General features: G+C 40.8%; 1 protein-coding gene across 1 annotated transcript in view; it reads right to left on the bottom strand.

The window, feature by feature from the left end:
* LOC138265422 (uncharacterized) overlaps positions 1 to 25,151 on the bottom strand; it is a 236,571-nt gene that overhangs the window by 142,868 nt on the left and 68,552 nt on the right. Inside the window, exon 7 of the mRNA XM_069213119.1 lies at positions 1,570 to 1,712. Within this exon, the coding sequence (XP_069069220.1) occupies positions 1,570 to 1,712 (143 nt within the window). The remainder of the gene's footprint in view (positions 1 to 1,569; positions 1,713 to 25,151) is intronic.

The following is a 25,151-nucleotide window of genomic DNA, read 5'->3' as shown; positions in this document are numbered from 1 at the left end:
CCAAGCCATCTACAGAGCCAAACACCGTGACAAACAACCAACATTGATCCCAGCAGAATGCTTAAATATAAATCTTGTGATCCCGAACTAGAGTTCTCAGCAGGCAAATTGGTAAAAAAACGACCATTCCTCCTGGGAAATTTAGGGCCTGATTCCGACCTTGGTGCATTGGAGTATCCCTCCGTCATGAACGTATTACAAGTTCCATTATATCTAATGGAACTTGCTGATATCCAGGCGGGATATCCGTCACATTGTTTACATTAGTCTCCACATGCCTGACAATGTATGACCAAGTTTGGACATGTAGGTAAAACTTCCCTAATACATTTTTGTAGTTGGGACAATACAAGAAAGAATCTATAGAAAGAAAGTAAAGTTATATCTCTGACTGTGGCACTGCAATGTTTTTGGAGTTCTTTTCACTGGCTCTATGATCAGCAGACATTCGGTATGCTCTCAACTATTGTATATTGTTCACAGAGAAACATTTAGTCTGTCCAACTGCATACCAAGTATACTGTGCCTCTAAGCGGTGTTTGTGAGAAGAATTTTGGCTCTTGCCTCATCCCCACTTGTCAATAGATTCTCAGCCAATTTTTGTTGTGGAGTCGCCTGAAAAATTCCCTTTTCCATGTGTAAACATCATGCATATACATCAAAATATGGTCAGCGGGCATTACATACTATTTCCAAATATTCCTATAATTTCCTACAATTTCCAGGTGATCAGAGAAGAAAATCAGAGTAAAAGTCACATTATTTGCACCCTCACTATAGGACTCTGCAATATATAACAACATTATATTGAACATTGTACCGATGTTCTGAAATCCATGGGAATAACAGGAAGAGAATTAGCATAGACTACTTCAATATAGTAATAGTTTAATATAGGAAAATGTAGGAAATCATCAGTGTTCAGGTTTACTAGCTTAGTGCAGTGGTAGAGAAACTGTGGTAGAGTTGTGATATGATCAGTCACAAGTCAAAGAAGCTAGCCTCAAATTGATCCTAGAAGTGAGCAAACTTCATGTCAATTAAAGAAATACTGAATATTATATGAAACAATGCGTAATGCAAGCCTGGTCCTTCCTCCATAATTTGCTGTGAAATGCATTTGTGCATTCACTTTGGACACAAGGGCACATTTGTAGTAAAAACAAAAAAACATAAGAGCCGGAATCAACAGACACTTGAGTAAAAATTACACAAGGTGGCATGTGGCGTAAACTCAGGCATTTTGTGTAACGAGTGTAACACAAAATACTTGAAATTACCAGAAATTATGCCAGCATAATGACAATTTTGCCTATGCCTAATTGAAACAAACAAATAAACCATGCTGAGAATTTAGGTTAAAGTTTCAGAGGTGACTATTTTTCAGACCATGGGATGAAAGAATTGAAGGAAGAAAACCTCATTATCTGTACTCCTTCCTCCTCATGCCAATGCCCCATTCAATCCCCTCATGATGGAGGTGCTTCTTCTAGACCCACATAATCAGCTAAACAAAAAATTAAACTGAAGCGGTCTCCCAAAGGTGGAGGAAACTGTAAAAGTACACACCTGTGAAGTGACTGACTGTACTTCTAGCTTGTAAAGGTTCAGTTGTCCCAGTTCATTTAAATGTTCAATGATCAATTTCATGATTGGCTTTAGCTCTTCGCTGTTGCTCGATATTGGCGTTGGACATCCAGGGCATGCCGGCACTTTTGGAAAAAACACCAAACGGTGGGTTAGAATAGCAAAATTTACCCTACTTGATCATCTAACATGTATGTTTCACTGTCAAACTTATCAAACACTCCCCTCGCCCATTATTGAAAGTCATCCACTTGTGCTGCAAGTTGTTGTACATCTCAATGTTTATAGTGGCTCTTTGCCATAACTGTGATTACATTTTAAGAGTAAAAGTGTATGAAGACCCCCTCATCATCTGAGGGCTTGTCACAAGCCATTGTGGGGCCCAGGTCAAACATGATTAGTGGGACCCTGACCCAGTTCTCCAGGAAGATTATTTACAAAATGTGTGCATTTCGAAGCACACTGGGCTCTTAACAGTGGTAAAAACTTTATAGGGTTTGATTACAAGGGTGGGTCCGAGATTCCCTCCAAGAGGAATACTGGGGACAACATGCTGCAAATTCTGCATCTTGAAGCATGATGTGGCTGAACAATTGGACAAATGTTGGTAGAATCTGATCATCATTTCATAGGAAGGTTTGAGGGGGTCCTTCTCCCTTCCCTCCCAATTTGGTGTACCGGTAGTAAATGTACTGAAAAATCATTGGCAAATTATAAATGGGTCATGGGCTTTAAAAACCGATAATGTTTTTATTGATACACCTCAGTGCATGCTCTACAGGAATGACATTGTAACCCATTCTATTACTTCACAATCACCTGTAAGTGTTACATCAGAGCATGCCAGGATTAGAATTAGTATGACAAGGGAATTGCAATAGCATTTTACAGCCCAATCAGTTGCGGGGTAAGGATGGGGGTGTCACTGTATCACACAATAGCAATATTGCACCCACAACATCAACCTACGATTACACTAAAGGATAAGTATATAGGCACTTATCCTAGCTCCATGTACACTTACCTCCCAAGGCAAACATAGAATCTGTTAAAATAGCAAGGGGCATATTTACAAGAAAGTGGAGCATCAGTCCTGATGCGCCACTTTTCTTGCGTCGCTCCTGTCCCACCTAACAACACCATGGATGCACCATATTTACAATATAGTGCACCATGGCGGTCGCTAGGACAAAAGTGTCAACATTTTTCATGCTATTGTGGTGCTTTGCTGCACTAGCATCAAACATTTTGACACAAGTGCGGCAAAGCACAGGTAGGCCCATTTATTTAAAATGGTTGCGTAATTTTAGCACCTGCTCTGATTAGGCATTACAAATGGCAGAAAAAATGGAACAGTGATATGTTGTAAATTTCACTGCAGCATTTTTTCGGGCCTCCCTGCATTGGAACTTCCCCCTTGAATACATTATGCCTGGCGCAGGCATAATGTGGTGCAAGGGCTTACAAACTGGCACAATGCTAGCACTGCGCCACTTTGTAAATACGGCACGAGAGAAAGGCCTCCTTAATGCCTCCTTAGAGTGAAAAAAAACGGTTGCTAGGGCAGCGCCAGGTGGTGCTATGGGTTTGTAAATATGCCCCTTCATGTTTTAACGAAGTGGGTAGTGGTTGATGCAATTTTAATGAAGGTTGATTCTGTCACTATCGATATAGTGACTTACAAGTGAGGGAAGGGGGGCCTCTACAAGTTGTGGGACACCATACTGTTAATTAATAAATTAGACATTGAGTGTAAGCTGCACCTAGGCTATTAAAGTGGCTTTGACAGGTTGTAACAGCTAGAGTAGTCGCTTGTCAGAGATTTCTGACAATTACCTGACGCAATGCCTTCCTAACAGCCGTTTATCCAACAATAGGCATTCCAAAATGTTCCTTTGGTTGATGTCAGCCTAGAATTTGAGACTTTATTCACTGGATGACAGAACATATTTATGAAACCAACATAACAGATGTACACATCATTTTAATTTGTCCCTTTTCCAAGATCATGGAATACCTTCATATACATCTAACAATCAGAGCACGATTTCTTAAACACAAGGACAAGTCCCTCTTCAAGCAAAACTGTTTCTTGGATTTACACGGGTGTAACCAGCGTTCTGTTGTATGTTCGTTTTGTAAGTTTGCTTGATTCTTTACTTCTCAATGGGCATTCAACGGCCCAGATAATTTATTATCTATAATTATATTACACTGCTGCCTTGGAATATTGCGGCTCATGTCACTTTTATTGCAGCACTAGTCATGCATATGCACATATATATATATATATATGGTAGTTATATTTAGGATTCTGTTTCCACAGAAAAAGCATTTTTTGACTTGTCTATATCTTTGGCATCATTTGACATATCTTTCACGAAATTCCACCACCTCCCGGGGCAAAATCTTTGAATTGTTATAGGGGTGGGTCCTGTGGGTCACCTGTGCCCTAGAGAATGCCACCTCAGTGGGGCTGAGTTTCTATTATATGTGGGGGTGCTGTGTGGCCCCCTGCAGCCCTGGGCTGCATGCCGTACCCCTTGTGGCTCCTGCTGTGTCCTGGGGTGCCCACCATTGGGACATAGCTATTTGTTCTGACTTGGCGGGAGCTTTGACAGCTCCCGCCAATTCAAAGCAAACACTCTGCTTCCGCGGGCGACAGCTGTCAAAATGCTCTTACCCATTGGAAGTGGAGGTTTCCTCTCTTTCCTTGCCTGCAGACATGCAGGCAGGTAAGGAGATGAAGCTATTGCTCTTACACGCAGGGAGCTGCATGTTTAGTAGCTCCCTATACACAATATAAATGCTGGCTCCCGCAGGAGGCAGGAGCCGGTTGAGACCATGGGGCCCTTGAGAGACCCCTGTGGTCCCAAGTGATAAGAAAGAGGCAAAATAAAGGTGATAAACAACCAGAAAGAGGTAGAAAAAAGGTCAGCAACAACCAGAAAGAGGCAGAATAAAGGTCAGAAGGGAGCTGAAAGAGGCAGAATAAAGGTCAGAAATGAGCATAGAGGCAAAATAGAGGTAAAAAGCAAGCAGCTAGAGGCAGAATAAGGTCAGAAATGACCAGCAAGAGGAAGAATAAAGGTCAGGAGCGAGCAGAAAGAGGCAAAATTACAGGCAGAACGAGTAGAAATATGCAACATAGAGGGCAGGAGCAGAGAAGAGGCAGAAAAACTAGCAGAAAATGAGCAGAGGGTAGCAGACTGCAGGCAAGTTGGACAGGAGGACTGTCACAGGGGGAGCTTGCATGAGGACCTTCTCCTGCCTGCCCCCCTACTTTTTTACTGGCACCCACTGACAGATCACTCATACACTCACGTACCCACTCACGGACCCACTCAGAGGCTCATTCACTCACTGACATTCATAGTCAGGCACTCATGCACCCACACACAGATCCATTCAATCAATCAGTCATTCACCCACTCACAGACCTGCTTAGACTCACACACACTCACAGACCCACTCTGAGACTCAAATACCCACTCAAACACTCATGCACAGGGACATTATAGTTAGGAAATATAATTTTTTTTAAACATAGAAATTCACTTAAAAAGCCAAAGGTTACACGGACATTATAGTTGGGCTCACATTTTAAATGTACAAAACCACAGAAGTTCACCTGCTATAATTAAGGTATATAGGGTAATTAGCAGTGCATGGAGAGGGCGCGAGTTATACGAGTTATACCACAACTATAACAGGTGAATTTCTATGGATTTTTAAGCTTAAAATGTGAGCCTAACTATAACGTCCCTGTAACCTTTGTATTTTTCAGTGAATTTCTATGTTTTTTTTAACGTAAAGTCATTTTAATTACTATACCTTAATCCAACCACAGCCGTGCATGGCCAGGGGTTAACTTCTGGCCAAACCACTATGACCACCCAACCCCGTGCCACGCACGGCTTTCAGCCATGTGTAGTGGGGGTTGGGTCTCAGCAGCAGTTGACAACTCATCACAGTCCCTACATGAGATACTGCACTCTAGAAAAGCAAGGATGTAAACACCTCCAGCAAGGATTACAGATGACTTTGCAAGGTGAAAATGCAGAGAAACAAAAAACATTTGCTTTGTCTTGACCATGCACAAGAAATGTGAATGATTAGTACCTTAACAGTTGTGGACCTTGAACTTGGGCACTTGCTTTGTTTATATCTGTATATGCTTCCTGTTGAGGTTTGATTTCTATCAAATGAGCATCTTGCCAGAATGAATCCTGCCCTGTGTATTTATCAAAGAAGAGGCCACAATTTTCTGCAGATTGTCCACACAACTGGACTAATTCTACTGGTAAATTAGTAAGTGCCACCTCGTTGGATATGTATATATATAATGCATCTCCTACATTACAGCTGCTTAAAAGATGCTGTGGTAATGTCTCCAGAGACCTTGTGTGTCTGTAACTTTGCAACAGTTTTTCTTCCTTCAGCGTCTTTATCAAATAACTTCTTAAGCTGGGACTGCAGATCTGCAGTTCCACCTTGAAAAGTTTATTTTTGTTTTTCATTTCTCAGGGACCACGGGGGGAGCCTCAAGCCCCTTGTGGTCCCAGGCAGCTGCCATTGCTCCCACAAGCAGGGAGCTGCTTCAAATAGCCGGCCCTGAGGGGTGGTGGTCCCCAGGACTATGTATGACTCCAAGAGGGGGGTCGCGCTGCCCCTTCTTCATTTGAATGTGGCGCTGGGTAGGTGGTGATCCCCAGGGTCCACGACGGACCCCCTGCTGACTACATACTGAATCCCCAGGTCAGTGGTGGACCCTGGGGCTCCTGTGGTCTGAGCCCCCCCATCTATTTTTGGCCCTGGGGAGGTGGATCTAGAAAGAGTCCTTGTTTGTGTGTGGTGTAAATCTGTTAAAGTAGTTTTAGAGTAGTTAACTCAGTCCCAAGTCCTAAAAAATGTAAAAAAAGAAGACACAGTTGTGCAGGATAGGAACACCCCACAGGCCTTGTTGTGGGGACCCAGAGAGATCTCACCTAGGGCCAAAAATGATGCAGACTTCAGATCTGTTTCTCTGCCCGCAGTGATGGGGGCAGGGATCTAAAGATTGCCCCTGCCCGCAGGAAGCAGCATGTTTTAGCTGCTCCCTGTTGGCAGGAGCAATGCTGGTTTCAACTGCATACAGGAGAGCTGGCTGGGGCTGCAGGGACACTGTGGCTCCCCCACAGCCCTCCAATGATAGTGTTGTGAGTGTCCTGGGTAGGGGCCTGCTGCGTTTAGTTACCTTAGGGTGCTGGTTATAGTTACTCGAGAAAACCCTAGCTATAACTGGTGAATTTCACTGTTTTCAGAGATTAAAACTAAACATTTCACCTAACTATAACATGTTTGTATATATATATATATATATATATATATATATATATATACATATATATATATATATATATATATACACACATATATATACACATATATATATATATGTGTGTGTGTGTGTGTGTGTACACACCAAGAAAGGGTATTTCTAAGATGCACTTATGACATATTTAAATTTCAAGCGCACCCAAGTGCAACCTGCTCCTGGCAGCCATTTTTTTGTAATTTATTTTTATTCCCTCTATGGGGATAAGAAGGAGTTTGGCAGGCTTGATCCTTTCTGGGCATAGTCACACCCCTAAAACAGGGATACTGCTCTTCACCTCTGGGCTACCTCATGAATAGATGCGTGCTGTCACTAGTGGAATATGGGGGAATCCAAAAACCTCAGGACAAGTAGACTATTTATGCAGGCATATCTCATACTATGTATCCAAGAAACTTGTTTCAAGGAAGATGTCATTGTTGAGGATTTAATACCTGGATAAGATATGCAAATAAAACCTTCAGACAAAGGGCACCTTGAGGTAGTTCATTGCTTTATTTCTTTACAACTAGATCTTATAGTTATTCCAATCACCATTGAAACAAATTATATTCCGGTATTGATTATTCAATTTAAGTTGTTGTCAATTAAATTAAATGTAATCTTGTGCCGTGTGTACATCACTCCTGACAAACTCAATCACTGGATCCGCCTCATTGAAATTTAGCAAAATTGACTGAATACAGAACCCATACACTACTGTTCTATTGAAGGGTGACTTTACTTATGTACTTGAAAAACACCATTGTTACTGGATCCAACTGAGGATCTCAGTGATTTCTGGGCTATTATGAGCATGATGTTTACCTTCAGGAATAGAAACAACGACATTCCCTGTTTCTAGTCCCAATTAATTGCCCATACAATAATGAACCTCAATTAAAGGATACTGCCCGACATTCCAGAAAAAGCAAAACATATAGAGTGACCACCTTTTGGAAGGTGTTTTCTTCAGCTAGGAAATTAGGCAGCTTCCTATTTTTAAAATCCTTGGGGGAATAGAAGAAACTTCTGTTTTAAAACAACTAATTGGTCAGAAAGGGTAGCGGAAAGGCTAAGTTAAATAGAAAATAAGATAGTGTAGTGTGCCTAGTTAATTTCATTTGTATCACCGGGGGTGTGAAGTTTTGACATCTTGGAAAAAGTTGCTCACTGATCTATTAAACCTTTCTAAACATTCCAGAAGAACAACAAGTAGGTTAAATGATGCTCCATCAAAACATGCACAAGTGAGTCTCTGGTCAAAAATAAATTAGTATTCAAGCGAACGGGGGCCAGGAAGTGTACTATTAATACATAAATGTATTTATCAGAGGTTTTATAAAGTTTGTACAGGACCGGAAGCATCAAAGTGTTGTACGGTACATATCAAACATAAGCCAAAGTGTATCAAAAACAGGACCAACTAAGGGCTTCAAATTGCAACTAAGCAAAGTAAATTATGGAAGAGGTTACGGAGAAGTCATCATACTTCCATGGGAGGTGACCAGACGAGACACCAGCATATAGAAATCAATATTTGGTAGTAAGTGTCGCAAGAGAACAAGACCAAGTGTATAGGCCGGGGTTTATGTCAAAGCAACGCATGCGTTTACCACACATGCCATTACACCGCAGTCTTTACAAGAAATGCTTTTTTACCACGCATTCCTTTACCACACATATCGTTAAAACGGCATGCCTTAGGGAAAGCGCTGGCCTTTGGAGCAGTACTTTTTACCATTTCAACTCCATTCTACGCAACTATAGGGAACACAGCTTTCCCTAAGGCATGTTATTGTAACGACATGTGTGATAAAGGAATGCATGGTAAAGAAGCATTCTTTGTTACAGCTGCATTGTAACTGCAGTGCATGTTTTAGCTGTTGTGGCAAAGGCTATTTTCCGTATGGGGGCGTGCTTTCTCTTCAGTGAGGAATCCATAGAATGATTGTATATATATATATATATATATATATATATATATATATATATACATATATATATATAGATAGAGAGATAGATAGATATAGATATATATATATATAGATATATTTATATATATATATATATATATATATATATTTTATATACCTATATAGATAGAGAGCTAGATAGATAGATATAGATATATATATAGATATTTTATACCTACTGTCAGTCGCCAGTAGGTAGTTATAGTTAGGGCCATGTTTCCGTAGAAAAAGCGTATTTTGGCTTGCCTATATCTTTGGCACCGTTTGATGAATCTTCACAAAATTTTCCAAAAAAGTGTTGCAGTGATTCTTGTTGTGCAGGGAATGTTTTGAGGTGATCCGTCAAGTGGGGGCCAAGAAAAAGAGGGCTCAACAAACATTGCGTTTCCCATGTTAATTTTCATAGGATTCTTTAGATACGACTACAGGCCAAACCACTGGACAGAATTACACCAAATTTGGCATAAAGCTACCTATCGGTAGGCTGATTATGCTATTGCTTATTCGGAGTAAATCTGTTAGTAGTTTTTGAGAAATTTAGGGAAATTCAAGTCTGTATATCTCTGTCTGTGAAGTATTTACCAGCAAAGACGAGCTCATGCAGGGAATTGCACAACTCTGATTGGCTACCAACACTTCAAACCAGGAAGCTTTGGCAGATATCTTGAGACTCGGCTTCAGCCGAGTCCAGGTAAAAAAGTACAAATAAATTAAATGGGGCCAGGGTAGAGACACCCTGGGCATATAATACCTAGCGGTGGTTGCTACTAGGTAGTTATAGTTAGGACCTAGTTTCTAAAGAAAGAGCGTTTTTTGTTTTGCTAATAACATTGCCGCTGTTTTATGAATCTTCACAAAATTTTCAAAACGTATAGTTTGCTAAGTTCAGCTTCTGTCTTGAAAGTTTGAGGGATATCTGTCAAACAGGGGCTAAGGGGGGGGGGGCAAAACACGCTTTCCACATTCTTTTTTCCATAGGACCTTTAGACACGCTTACAGCCCAAACCACTGAACAGATATTACATCAGGTTGGGCACGAAGCTAGATTCTGTTCCACAGATCATTTAAAGCCAAAAAATATAGTTATATAGGGACACGGATCCTCCAAGGATCCACCACGGGTCGATCTGTAGATCCACACTCCACAGGAAGAATCTGATTGGCTTCCCGCAACCTAAGAGAAATGTTGCGGTCGCCATTTTCTTTTTTTGGTAAATGGTCTCCAGGGTAGAAATGCGCAGGGAAATTGAGTTGATGGGGTCAGGGTACAGGTTTCCTGACCCCATGGGGTGATATAGTTGTGGTGATGGGCCAAATAATTCCTTTGAAATGCAGAAAATGTTTACTGCCATGGACAGGCTGGCGGTTGGGGACTCATAATTCCCAGGGCAGCAGTGCCTGCACTGCTGCCCTGGGGATTATGACAGCCTGGCGGACACCTGGCGGTCAGTTGGAGGGGCTGGCGGTACGGCCGTGGCTAGTGCACCACGGTCATAATACACTGCCGGTACACTGCCAGCCTGTTAATGGTGTTACTGCCGGCCGCCATGGCCGTAATTAGGCCCTAAATGTGTATGAATCAATTTTAATACAAACTGCACATCCATTACAAGCAATTGTTTGAACGGAGCCGAAAACAGGGAAACTGCCACCAACATAACTACGAAAAGGTCTAAAGGCAAGAGCACTGTATTTACCTCTAGATTTTAAAAACAATGTTGATACTGTGGGTGTCAAAAAAGATGTAAATGAACAACTGTTTGATAGTAAATGGAGTTCCCACGTAAGTAAAAAAATCTGGCAATAATCAGTAGATGTCAATAAAGTGAAAAAGCTACAATTTATTTGAAAGAAAATAACAATATTTATACTAATGTTAATACTACTGGAGATATAACCTGTGTTGAAGATGAAGTAGTACAATCTAGTGGACAGCTTGAAAAAGTGAACAAGCAGAAGTCAGAAGAAATATATGAGCACAATAGTATTCATCCACTACATTCCAAAGATGTAGTACGAGGTTCTTTTGATTTGTTACATATGAAACAAGCTAGAGGGGCTCCTTTGAGTGTCTGGAAAAAAATGTTTAGAGGGTCGGTGCTTTCCACATGTATTTCCTACAGGAATAGGTGGACATTATGACGTCCGACCTGTACAAATACCAGCAGCTCAGTACAGGTCAACAAGACTATATTCAGAGGATCCTAGGTTTTGACAATGTATTCCTTATATGTTCCATCTGTTATTTGAGAGTGATTTGTCTGGATTCTCATATGCTGTTAACCATATTCTTAACACAGGAGTTCATCTCCAAACTCTTTCCGCACGAGAAGATGAAAAGATGAAAATCTGAAGTACAACTTAATCAATTTGATGGCTTGTCAACGCAGTACTAAAGAATACTGGTACCGTTGTCATGGAGAAGTTAAATGTATGCTACGTGATCTAGGTCCTCCTACCTGGTTTGTAACATTTAGTTGTGCAGAGTATGCATGGGATGATTTACTAATATTTTTAAGAGTAGCAAACTCTTACATAAAGGATATCCATTTGAATACAGTAGGAGAACTTTGCTCTTTGGATCCTGCTAATGTTTGTAGATATTTCAATCACAAGTTTCAAGCTATGCTGCTTTCATAAGCAATAAAACAAATCCTCCTCTTTGAGAAGTTACAGATTTTTTTGAGAGAAAAGAATGCCAAGCAAGAGGAGTCCCTCATATACACATGCTGTTATGGATAAAGGGTGCCCCTGAATTTGGAACTGACCCTGATGAGTGTGTAATGTCTTTCATAGAGTAGAATGTTACTGGTGGCATTCCAGATGACAATCACACCAAACATTTAAGACAGAAAGTTCTACTTTTCCAAACACATAAGTGTTGCAAGTATTGTAACCAAAGATATAAATGCAAAGGAAAGTTTTATACTAGACGTCGTTTTGGATTTCCAAGGTCTATCCTCTCTAAGGGAAGAGTAAACAACTTTATTTCTGCAGTAAGGCGCCCACTCACCAGAAAATCATCAAAAAATACATAATATCTGAGAAGAGAAGGGGCTTCGAAATATATTAACAATTATACTCCTCTCATCCTGAAATTATGGAATGCAAATAATGATATACAGTTTGTTGCTAACAATTCCATTGCTGTTGCTTGGTATATCACTTCATATATCACTAAGTCAGAAAAAATGGAGATGGAGGAAATGTGGGAGGACATTTCTGCAGAAAAGTCTCTATCAAAGAAACTGTACAGATTCAGCTTGAAAACACTTTAACACAGAGAGTTATGTTCTTCTGAGCGTTGGGATAGGTTCAGTTCAACTAGCTTGTTCTCAAAGTCTAGAGGAATTGTTTGGGTTAGCCTAGGCCTTGCAAATACACGAAACAGAGTTTATAAATCTTTTCCAGAAATTCAGTACTAGCAGAATTTGAGTATGGATATTGTAAAACAAATGTGTTACATACTTACTATCCAAAAAGAAGTATATACCTTGAAAATATGTGTCTTTACGAAATTGGACAACACTTTAGATATAGAAGTAATGTTTCAGAAAACATTGATGAAGGCAAATATAATGTAGCTGGTTGTGATGGTTGTTTAGTTTGGTATGTAAATATAATTAACCACAGAAAACGTACTTGTCAAACTGCTGAAAAGAAGAATTTTTCTATTTCACAATTCTTCAGCTATGCATACCTTGGCAATCTGAAACAGAGTTACTTGGACAATTTGACTGCTATGAAGACTACTTCAATGCTGTGAAAGACACTATTCAGTGTGCAATAGTTCCAAGCTAGATAAAAAGGTTAAGTGAAAAAAATTGAACAAGAATAAACAGTTGCTACTGAGATTGCAAAGGAAAGTTCACAAAGCAGCCAAAGTTCTTCACCTCTTAGTCAAGATCCTCTTGGACAGCCAGTAATGGAAAGTGGAGCTGCCATAGCACTGAATGAAGTAGAGATACAATGCAACAGGTAAGAAGAAAATGTTACATTGGAATATTTAGTAGACCAACTCAATAGTGAGCAGAAAGAAAATTAGTTACTTACCTGTAACTGCAGTTCTCCAGTATTGGTATCTTTCATAGATTCACATGCTTGAATCATCCCCGTCATCGAGGTGGGAGCCTCACGGTAAGTTTAAATAGATAAAGCAGTAAGTCAGTAAAAGTAAAACCAGTAGGCCCCAGTAGGCCTCATAAGGTATTTTACAGTCTATCCACTTTGTTTTGTGAAAAGACCCAAACTTCAGTCTCAACCAATCAGGATTCAGCCCCTCCCAAACAGTCCCAACAGAGGCTGAATTCCCTCAGATTTTCTAGTAGGAGTGTGAAGTTTAATATCTGTATAATAGGGGAGCCTCTGAGGGGAGGAGGGTGGGCCGCATGTGAATCTATGAAAGATACCAATACTGGAGAACTGCAGTTACAGGTAAGTAACTAATTTTCTTCTCCAGTATTGGATCTTTCATAGATTCACATGCTTGAATCAGAATAACGAGCAGTAATGCTTTCTTAATTAGTGAATTACATTGACTGTAATTCTATTTGTAATTTTACAAATGATGTGAATCCCATCAGTTCAGCTTTAAAAACCACATACCTATTAATATATGTACATCAATAGACATTCGAATAGAAGAGCAATAACAGGTGTGTGGCAGAAAAAACCTGTACTCTTTTCATGATGATGAAGAGTACGACAAGCTAAGACATTATAAAGAAATGAACAATCTGAAGCAGAAATGTAGAGTAAAACACACTGTAGCTATTAAGAAGACTAAGAACCAATAATGAACATACCTTGAGTGTGGTGGTGGGATGTGTTAGAGGCTCACCTTATCGAAATAAATGCCTCAGCACTGCCTGCCCCACTGCTGTATCGACGTTGTTCGTTTCTTCGAGACAGTAATGCCTCGTAAATGTGTGTTGGCTGGACCATGTTGCTGCTCTACAGATGCTATGTAGTGGTACCCCTGCAAATAATGCAGCAGAAGTGGCTACCGATCTTGTAGAGTGGGCTCTGACCTTGGTGTGGAGCGGTTTTCCTGCTTTTGAATGGCAGAATTGAATTGCCAGACCAATCCATCTTGCTATAGTCTGTTTGGACACCGCGTGTCCCTTTCTTGTTCCTCCGAAAGCTACAAACAATTGATCCGACTGGCGGAGAGCTTGAGTTTTCTGCAGATAAAACTTTAAACATCTTTTAATATCAAGGGAATGTAATGTTTTTTCCGCTACTGTTTGCAGATTTGGAAAAAAGGTTTTTAAGATAACTGGTTCATTTAGGTGAAACGTTGAAGGAACTTTCGGGATGTATTTTGGATTTGTGCGCAAGATGACACCTGAGTTTGTGAATTGGAGAAAAGGCTGTTTGATAGTGAAAGCCTGAATGTCACTGACTCTCTTTGCTGAAGTAAGAGCTAGCAGTAACGCTGTTTTCCATGAAATGAATTTTTGGTCAGCTTTGTGGATCGGTTCAAAGGGGGCTTTCATAAGCTGCATCAATACCACATTCAATGACCATAATGGTGGAGGCTTTCTAACTGGCGGGAAAACCCGAAAAAGGCCCTTCATAAATTGTTTGACGATTCTAGTGGAACACAAAGAAACTCTGTCTGGAGATCTGCAGTATCTGGAGATTGCTGCCAGATGTACCCGAATAGAAGAATATGCAAGCCCTGATTTTGCAAGGAGCAGGAGATATGGAAGTATCTGTTCTGGAGTAGAGGACAAAGGATGTATATCTTGTGTTGCACACCATATACAAAAACGTTTCCATTTAAGTTGATAGGTTTTGTTGGTAGTGTCCGCTCTATCTTTCGCCAATATGTCTCTACACTCCGGGGAAATGTTGAGATTCAAGTATTCATTGTATTCAGGAGCCAAGCTGACAAATGAAGAGATGACGGATCTGGGTGTCTGACTTGTCCCTGGTGCATCGTTAAGAGAGTCGGGCTCTGTCTGAGTCGTAGATGTGGTCGTTCGGAGAGCATGAGGAGCTCCGTATACCAGACTTGTCTGGGCCATTTGGGAGCTATGAGCAGAAGGCGACACCCCTCCGCCTTCAGTTTGTTGATGACTCTCGTAATGAGCGGGATCGGAGGAAAAGCGTAGGCATAAACTCCGGACCATCTCATCGAAAACGCATTCCCCCACTAATCTTTTTGGGGAAGCCAACTTGCGTAGAACTGGCATTTCTTGTTCTCGAGAGTGGCAAATAGATCTAAGTTCGGTTTGCCCCATAATAGAAAAAGGCTGTTGAGAGTTTTCTGGTCTAGTTCCCACTCGTGATAAGGAATCACTGTCCTGCTCAGGGTGTCTGCTAGAATATTGGTTTGTCCTGGCACATGCTCCGCCTTGAGTGAAATATTGTGCTTTATGGCCCATGTCCAAATTTGTTGGGCTAGCTGCGAAAGTTGTAGGGATCTTGTGCCTCCTTGCTTGTTTAGATAAAACATGCTGGTTGTATTGTCTGTCCTGATTAAGACGCTTGAACTCTGTATCTTTGGTAAGAAAGCTTTCAGAGCTAAGTGTATTGCCTTGAGTTCCAGATAATTGATGTGAAGCTGACGTTCTTTCTGATTCCAGATTCCGCTGATTTGCAGGTCCTGGCAATGTGCCCCCCATCCTGCAAGAGAGGCATCCGTTGTTACTATGTAACTTGGTGTTTGGAGAAGAAAAGACAGTCCGTTTGACAAATTGGTTAGATTCGCCCACCACCTCATGATGTCCTTCATTGGAGGCGTTATGCGAATCTTGTCTTCGAAGGAACCGTTGACCTGGGTCCATTGTATGTCTAATTGTTCTTGTAGGGGTTGCATATGGAGCCTGCAATCTGGGACTAGCGGAATGCATGAAGATATCATTCCGAGCAATGATTTGTAGATGCGGACTGAAACGAACCTTCTTCTGGAGAGCCTTTGTGCCAAGGAGGTTAACTTTTGTTTCCGCTCGTGAGATGGGTAGGCTTTGTTGCGGACTGTGTCCAGAATTGCCCCCAAGAAATTCAATTCCGGTTTGGGGTAGAGTTGAGATTTCTGATAATTGACTACGAACCCTAGGTTGTGTAGCAATTGAAGGCAATGGAAAATATGATTTTTCACTTGCGATTTTGAGGGTGCCTTTATAAGCCAGTCGTCCAGGTAAGGGAAGACCTGGATCTCTGACTGGCGGAGATGTGCTGCTACCGGAACTAACATTTTTGTGAAGATTCTGGGGGCTGATTTGAGGCCGAATGGCAGAACTCGGAATTGAAGGTGCATACTTCCCACTCTGAACCTTAGGAATTTGCGATGGTTGCGATATATGGGGATATGAAAATAGGCATCCTGGAGGTCTAGGGATGCCATGCGATCTCCGGGATTTAACAGACGCAGGACATCCTGTAGAGTTACCATCCTGAACGATTGCTTCTTCAGAAACTTGTTCAGGGCTCTCAAGTCCAGAATGGGGCGCCAGTCTCCTGAGGGTTTCTTTACAAGGAAAAAACGGGAGTAGAATCCCTTGTTCTTTTGAAATAAAGGGACTGGTTCCACTGCTCCTTTTCTCAACATTATTCTTACTTCCCTGAGGAGTTGGTTCAACCTCGGAGGCGGTGGGCCCGATGGAGGAACAGTTGGTGGTGTTTGAGTGAATTCCAGAGTATGACCTCTGGCCACTACATCGAGTACCCATCTGTCCGATGTTATCGCCTTCCAGTTGGGGAAATAGGAAGTGATGCGACCTCCGACCCTCGATGTTGGTTGGTGGGGAAGCGTTGAGATGATCAGCGGGTCATTGTTTCCTGCCTGTATCTCTTCCCCGGGCAGCTCCTCGTCCTCTAGCTGGGTGTTTGTAAGCTGCGGCCGGAGGCAATCGATAATGCTGCTGTTGCTGATGGTATTGCTGTCGTGATCCTGTGGAGGAAGATGGATATTGTGACCTGTATTGCTGGTATCCACCTCGAAAGGAGTAATTACCTCTACCCCTTGCTCCACGAAAAGGTTGTTTTTTATATTGCAGGGTACCTAGGGATTTTGCCGTATCGGTATCCGTCTTGATAGCCTGCAACATGTCGTCGACGTGTTTGCCAAACAAACTCTCTCCATCGAAAGGCATGTCAAGAACACGAGTCTGGACTTCTGGTCTGAAAGAAGTCACCTTTAGCCATCCTTGTCTGTGCAGGACTGCTGTGCCAGCTAATTGTCTAAAGCCAGTGAGAGAAATGTCTATTGCGCTGTCTATTATTTCTGCGGAGACCCTTTCTCCCTCCTGCAAGACCTTCTTTGCTTCCACCTTGACGTCTTCTGGCAGTAAATCTAAAAAAGCAGACATGTCTGCCCACATCTGGCGATCGTACCTTCCCAAGATGGCGAGGGAATTAGCCGCCTTAACGGTGACTGCGGCCACAGAGGATAATTTCTTGCCAATATTGTCTAATCTCCTTCCTTCTTTATCCGGGGGAGACGCAATAGGTGTGGAGGGGTTTTTGGAACGTCGCTGAGCCGCCTGTGATATCACAGAGTCAGGTTTCGGCTGTGAGACTAGACAGGCCGGAGAATCATATGGGGCCTTATATTTTTTCTCTAGTCTTGGCATTTGTGAAGGCACTGTTGCTGGGTTTTTCATTGCCTTCAAACCCTCCTGCCATAAGAAATCGACAATGGGTATGGCTCGTACAGATCTTTTTGATGGCTCTTTAAAGTCGTACAAAAAACATTCGGTTTCATGAGAAACAATTGCAAGCCCAAAACGTTTCGCCGCTCGCTCTATCAGATTATGGAAACCTCCTATGTCCTCTGGAGGAGAATCTACTGGACCTGCTGGCGGTGGAGATGGTGTGGGGACGAGGTAATCATCCCATTCACTATTCGCCGAATCTCTTAGCTCACCCTCTTCCCTTTCGTCGTCCGATGAGGGGCAAGTTTCCTGGGTTTGGCTAATTACAGGTATAGTAGCCTGTGGCGTTACGGAAAGGCTAGTAATATGAGCTTGCCGAGGTGTCTGGTAGCTCTCAGGTCTAGGTGGCGTGGACTGAGTTGACGGTGGAAACCTTTTATAGTAGTCCTTCAACATAAATTGAAGATCTGTTACTAATGTGCTAGGCATAGCGAGGGGCGATGGTTGTTGTGTCTGTGGATAAGATGTTGAGGCATAACTAGGCTGATACTGTTGATCCTCTTCCTCGTCAAACTCTTGGCATTTTACATTGAGTTGTGACGGGCTACTAGCTGCCCCAAACATTCCGTCGTTCTGCGAGTATGTGTCGTCGTCCTCATCCTCTAAAAGATGTTGTGGTGGGTATGGCAACACTTTACTTGGTGAGGTATGCATCGGAAGAATATCAGACGCCTTGTCCCCTATATTAATAATTGAAAGGGGTAAGAATCTGGAGGAATCGTCCTGATGGTACGAGGAATGGTGAGGCGAAGTATCCAGGTAGGTGGATGGTTTGTATACTGTTAATGCTGTAGATGATATGATCGTCGACGGTTCACTCGTCGGCGGGTCCCTCGTCGACGGCTCTCTATTGGCCCGTTCTGTCGTCGACGGTTCTCTCGGCGACGGTTCCTTCGTCGACGGTTCCTTCGTCGACGGGTCTCTCGTCGACGGCTCTCCCGTCGACGGTACTCTCGTCGACGGCTCCGTCGTCGTCGGCGTCTTTACTAACAGGTCCTTTGTCAGCGAATGCTCCGTCGACGGTCTCTTTGTCGACGGGTACTTTATCGACGACGGTCGTGTAGGTGCCGTCGTCGGCAGTGCCTTCTTGAACCTCATTGAGAGGTGCTTCGTAGACGGGAGTGCCCTGGTTGATTGGTGAACCCAGGAGGCCTCCGCTGTTGACGATGTGGTTGCCAACGAAGCTTTCTTAAAAAAAATTGCCGTAATTATCGTCGTCGATGACAACGGCGACGACGTCATAATCATCGGTGAGGCTGGCATTGTGAACGTCGACGATACCGTAGTCGCTGTTACCGTCGACACAGTCGTCGACGGGGTGGTCGTCGACGGATGTTTTTTCACCGAAAAGAGTTGTTCTGGCTCTTTTTGTGGTGACAGAGACAGAGATGGCTTTTTTGAGGTACTTTTCTGGTGTAAATGCGTAGTAGGTTCCGAATGAACCTTTTTTGGCCCATGTTTAAATGTCTCTGAATGAAAAACATCCTTTTTCGTCCCAATAGAGACTTGTCTTGTCTTCTTGAGCACCTTCCTTGGTGGTTCATCCGACCCTCTGCTTCTCTCACCTGTTCTTTTCTGAGGGCGAGAAGTTTGTGATGATGCCTCGCTGTCATCTGAGGAAGGATGCTCTAAGGCTTTCTGTTTTTGTAGCCATAAGAGAAGTCTACCCTCCCGGTCTTTGAGGTTTTTTTTACTAAAGGTGCAGTCTCTCACCTTGTGGTCTGGATGAAGGCAATAAATACACTTCTTGTGGGGGTCATCAACATGCAGTCTCTTCTTCCCACAGGTGTCACAATCTCTGAACAGACCCTTTTTTGCCTTTTCAGACATAGTGGAGCTGTAGCAAGTTTCCTGAGAGAAAAAACTAATCTTCAATCAGAAAATAGGAAAAAACTGATCAGAGCTCAGGGAGACTCCCTTCACACGACGTGCGGTAGAAAATCTGAGGGAATTCAGCCTCTGTTGGGACTGTTTGGGAGGGGCTGAATCCTGATTGGTTGAGACTGAAGTTTGGGTCTTTTCACAAAACAAAGTGGATAGACTGTAAAATACCTTATGAGGCCTACTGGGGCCTACTGGTTTTACTTTTACTGACTTACTGCTTTATCTATTTAAACTTACCGTGAGGCTCCCACCTCGATGACGGGGATGATTCAAGCATGTGAATCTATGAAAGATCCAATACTGGAGAAGACATATATATGGAAATCAAAGAAAAAATAGACCACAGATTAATGCATGAAAGCAATCAATGTAAGTGTTCAAGTTTTAAACCAATTCTTTTATATGTCAGTGGACAAGCAACTACTGAAATAAGCTTACTAATACAAAGTCTAACAACATATCTACAGAAGACTACAGACTCCATTTTTTGTGTGTAGTAACAGCTCCTACTGGATTAGCTGCACACAATATCAAAGGAATGACCTTGAATTGTCTACTAATGTTCCCTGTAGAACACAACATATAATTTGAATACCTAAAGTTATCTGGTGAAGCGTGCCACGAAGATTCCACAGTTTTGAAGAAACGAAAGCTTTTAATTATTGAAGAGGTGGGCATCAAACATAATGCTTGCCTTTGTGCATTTGAGAATGCACCAGATATTAAAAACTGACTTTGATGTGCTCTTTGGAGGAAAGCATGTGATTGTTTTTGGTGATTTTTTACAACTGGCCCTTGTGAAAGGACAACCTATATTTAAGACTCTATCACATGAAGAAAGTCATAGTTTTTTAGGAAGCATTAGAAATGTAAATATTTGGGTTCATTTTCAATTCAAGGAATTAATTACAAACATGTGTCAAGCATCCAATAAGGAATATGGAAGTATTTTGAAGGCTATTACAGTTGGAATACTGTCAAAAGAAGGAAAACATCTCGAAACATGACTTATAAAGAACATATTTCCTTTAAAAAATAGTGCAGCAGAGCTACTGTTTGAATTTATTCAAGAAAAAAATGTAAATTCTCTGCTTAATGCCTACCATTCAAGAATGCACACATTTTAATAAATAAATACTACAACTAAGAATGAGCAAATATTAGAGTTGATATCAATTGATAAAATGGAACACCAAGTAGTTACAATACCATTGAATGATAAACTACAGTCAAGGCTGGATTCTTTGGAAAAATCTGTTTTGAAAACTGCAGGATTAGAAAAGTGTTTGCATGTTTTAGTAATTTTGCAGCACAATTTAAATGTTGAAGAAGGATTACTTAATGGAGCTATTGGAAAAATAATAGATTTTGAGTTCAGTATCTGGCAATTAAATGTGATGATCTCAAAAGGTGTAAAACAGATAGAAAGATCTGTTGCACATTTCTAACTTGTGAAAGACCTGTATGAACATATAAAGCAGTTTCCAATATCTCTAGCCTATGCTGTAACAATACATAAGCCTCAAGGTTTAAGTGTAAATGCAGCTTCTATTAATATTGGAAGTACTGTATTTAAGGAAGGTATGTCTTATGTAGCATTATCATGCATAATAGGTTTGTCTGGTTCATAGCTAATAGACTGTGATTACAGAAAGTAAATGTTGATTCCAGTTGTGTAATGGAGTACAATCTTTTGAGAACCCTCTATGCTCCTCATCTAGAGCAGTATGCACTTTACAAAATGCCTACTATCTTACTGAAAAGAAAAATTTCAAAAGATCTGACTGATGTTCCAGAGAAAACGAAGAAAAAAGAAAAGGAAGAAGTATCAGAGAAAAACAAGAGTAAAAGTAATGGTGAAATTGTAGGTTACAAGTTATCAAATTTATCTTGAGCCAACTGCTACGCTAATGTAGTTGTTATTGCACTGTTCTCCTTACCTACTCTGCTCCATGAACTTAAAGAGAAAAGGAAAAAACAATTATGCTCTGCACTATTGACTTTGTCAGAATAGTTGTCAAGTGATAGAACAAAAACATACTCTGCATCTTGTATTAGAGATATTGCAGATACGTGCTATGGATCTGTATAGTTTAGACACAATACTCAAGACAATGTACAAGAATTTATGATGGTCAACACTCAAATCACAAATTTTAAAGCAGGACAAATCTCAATTTCTGGCAAAACATATATATGCATAGCTATTATTTTCCATGAGGGAGTAAGCGTTACATCTGGACATTACATCATTTACATAAAGAATACAACTGGATGGACAGAGTGCAATGATAATAAACTTACGTTTAAGCAAAGATTACACACTTATACAAACACTAATACACAAAGGTACACAATGTTCCATACACTAACACACCCGGCTACACTCTCATCAGATAGAGAGGTACCCAGACAGACACTTATGCATATACTAACACAGCCAGGTACACTATCATTTGTACTCTGACACTTCCAGGTGCACACTGATGCATATAATAACACACCCAACCAGACATGTATCCATAGAGTGACACCCTGTCGTACACTCCATATGATACAGTAACACACCCAAGAAGCAACACTCTTACACATACACTAATACACAAAGGTACACAATAATCTATAATACAAAAAGGTACACAATAATCTATAAACTGACACACCTAGGTACACTCAGACACACACTTATGCATATACTAACACACCCAGGTACACTTTCCTTCATACAGTAAGACACCCTGTCGCACACTAATGCATACACTGACAAACCCACATGGACACTGATGTACACACTGATACATCCAGATACCTACTAATACATATGCTGACACACTTAAGCACACACTGATGCATACACTGACATAACCAAAAAGAAATTCATACATACACTAAGACACCCAGGTACAACATTCTGCAATCACTGATACAGCCATACAGATACTACTGCATACACTGACACACCCCAATGCAAAATCATGCATGCACTGACACACCCAAACCCACATGATTGTGTACACTGACACATTCAGATGCACTCTGATATAGATTAATATATCCAGAGACCCATAATACATACACAAACACACCGAAATACACACTGATGCATTCACTGAGAGACCCAGGCAGACACTAATGCATAAACTAACAAAGCCAGTTATTTAGTAATGCATACAGGTGCACACCATCATATAAACTGACACACCCAGGATCAGATTTGCACGTACACTAACACAACCAGGGACACAGATATGGATAGATAGAGACACCCACACAGAAACTCAAATAAACTTATATGGAAATGAAAAGTATATATGCACTCACATAGGAATGGAAATACTGACGAGTAGTAAAGCCTCGAAAACAGCTCTTTGTTTGATTCAGTGGTGGTTCTAACAAGAACCGTTTTTTGTAGCTTTTTATAGAAGTTTGTAATTTTTTCTATTTTTGTTTTTTTTGAGAAAATGTATTGGAAATCTGGGGAAAACTTAAACGTAATTCTTTTGCATTATGAAAGCACAACAGTGTGCAATAACAGCTTCTTTGAAGAAAAACATTGCAACAAAAAATTAGCAACAGTGGTTTTTGACCTGCAAAAAGAAATCGTTGACATTTTTAACTTTTGCAACTACAAGATTACGGCAGATGATGCAGGATGTTATCATTCAACCTAATTCAATTCATGTGGCTGGCATACTGATAATCTTGGCTAGTTGATGATGTACCAGCTTCAGCATCAAAATGTGTCAGTTCTTTTTAACTCCTCATTCGTTGATATTCCAGTTTGTGGATTGTGCGTAGATACTTTTACATTTTCAATGTTCCGTGGCTGTATTTCTTTGATGTACCACGAGACATCTTTTTTTCACAGAGGTTGCATTTCACAATTTTTGCACTGACTTATTTTTCTCCACTAGATATGGTAAAAAAAAATGATACATCACTTTCTTCTCTAGATGAAGAAGGCACCTGTTGAGATTCATCATCTTCACAAATATCTTGAGACGGTGCAGGTGGTGGTGGAGCAGTCCCTTCAGCCATTCTGGAAACTTCTGTAGCAGGAGGAACACAGCTGAGATGCCTCTCCCTACCCAAAACTAGGTATGGTTGAAAAGTAACCAATGAAAGGCCAGTTTTGTCTTCACACATGGAGCGGTTCCATGGCTCCAAATTGGAGTTGCGGTTCCATGAAAAGTTTAATATAAGTTTTGTGTTGTATTGTAAATGAGTACAATGTGCATGTGTTGTAAATATGTTTAGCCTTCTGTTTATATGGGAAAGGATTGGAATTTTAAAACAAAAATTATTGTGAATCCACAGATCCGAACTGCAGATTCATTCCGGTCACGTGAGCAGAACAGAAACCATACAGCTTCGCCCTTCTGCCTGTGGAGAACCTCGGAGGGCGCCATGCCTCCAAAATTAACTTACAATATTACTTCAGAACTGTGTAAATACTAAATAAAGTATAAAAGAGAATCCACACCACTATTCTGAAAAGGATTGAGCCTCCTCAATTAAATTTGATACATTGTACAGTGTTGCTGTATTTCATTGTCGGAGAGAGCTTAATGAAAGGATTCCTAACACTTTTTGTCCCCTGACCTCTGATGTTCATATCTAAGTATGTATGAGAAAATATTAAAATTACCTAAAAACCCCAAACATTATACACAAGCTATAGTTCTAAAATACACTTAAACAAACCTTAGAAGTTCAATAAAAATACAAAAGGTTAAAGGGACATTAAAGTTAGGAAACAGAATTAAAAAAATAGAAATTGACTGAAAAAACAAAAGGTTACTATCCTGTAGCCAACCCCGTAGCACTGGCTTGGGTGGTAATAGGGGATTGGCCATAGCAATTCACTGAAAAAAACAAAGGTTACAGTGATGCTATAGTAAGGAACTATCATTTAAGAAAACGCAGAAATTCACTAAAAAAAACAAAGGTTACAGGGATGTTATGGTTTGGATCAGAATTTACATGCACAAAACCACTGAAATTCTGCTCCTATAGTTAGAGTTATTTCAAGAAACTATAACTCGTGCTGTAAGGTAACTATAACTCACACTCTCACCATACACTGTTAATAAACTGTTAATAACCCCACACATTACATCAGTAATTTTGCATTTTCTATGGCATCATTGACAAATTCATTGCTACATTTGCAGTTAAATTATTGATCTGACAACTGTGCATACCAAGGTGCCAAATTATTATTACCTTAGGGCACAAATTATAAGTGCTTGAAATTACTTTAACAATACCAGCAAAATGTCTACAGTTTTGTGTGTGTAAATTCTATTCCTAACTGTAACATCTCTGTAACCTTTGTTTTTTTAGTGAATATATATATGTATAAATATTATATATATATATGTGTGTGTGTGTGTGTGTTTATATATATATATATATTATATACATATATTATCTTCGAAATTGGGTCTTTGGTTGGTAGTCAGTTTCACCCCTATCCAAGCAAGGACCCTCACTTTAGTCAGGGTAAAGGAGAAACACACTTGGTTAACCCCCACTCATCCCCTTGGTAGCATGGTATGAGCAGAAAGGCTTAACCCCGAAGCAATGTGTAAAGTATTTGCACCAATACACACAGTAATACAGTGAAAACACTACAAAATGCACCACACCAGTTTAGAAAAATAGGTAATATTTATCTAAATT

The sequence above is a fragment of the Pleurodeles waltl genome, chromosome 11 (genome assembly GCF_031143425.1).
Source record: "Pleurodeles waltl isolate 20211129_DDA chromosome 11, aPleWal1.hap1.20221129, whole genome shotgun sequence".
NCBI classification, from domain to species: Eukaryota; Metazoa; Chordata; class Amphibia; order Caudata; family Salamandridae; genus Pleurodeles; species Pleurodeles waltl.
Note: the sequence above shows the minus strand (reverse complement) of the source record. Positions and strands in the feature narration are given on the sequence as shown.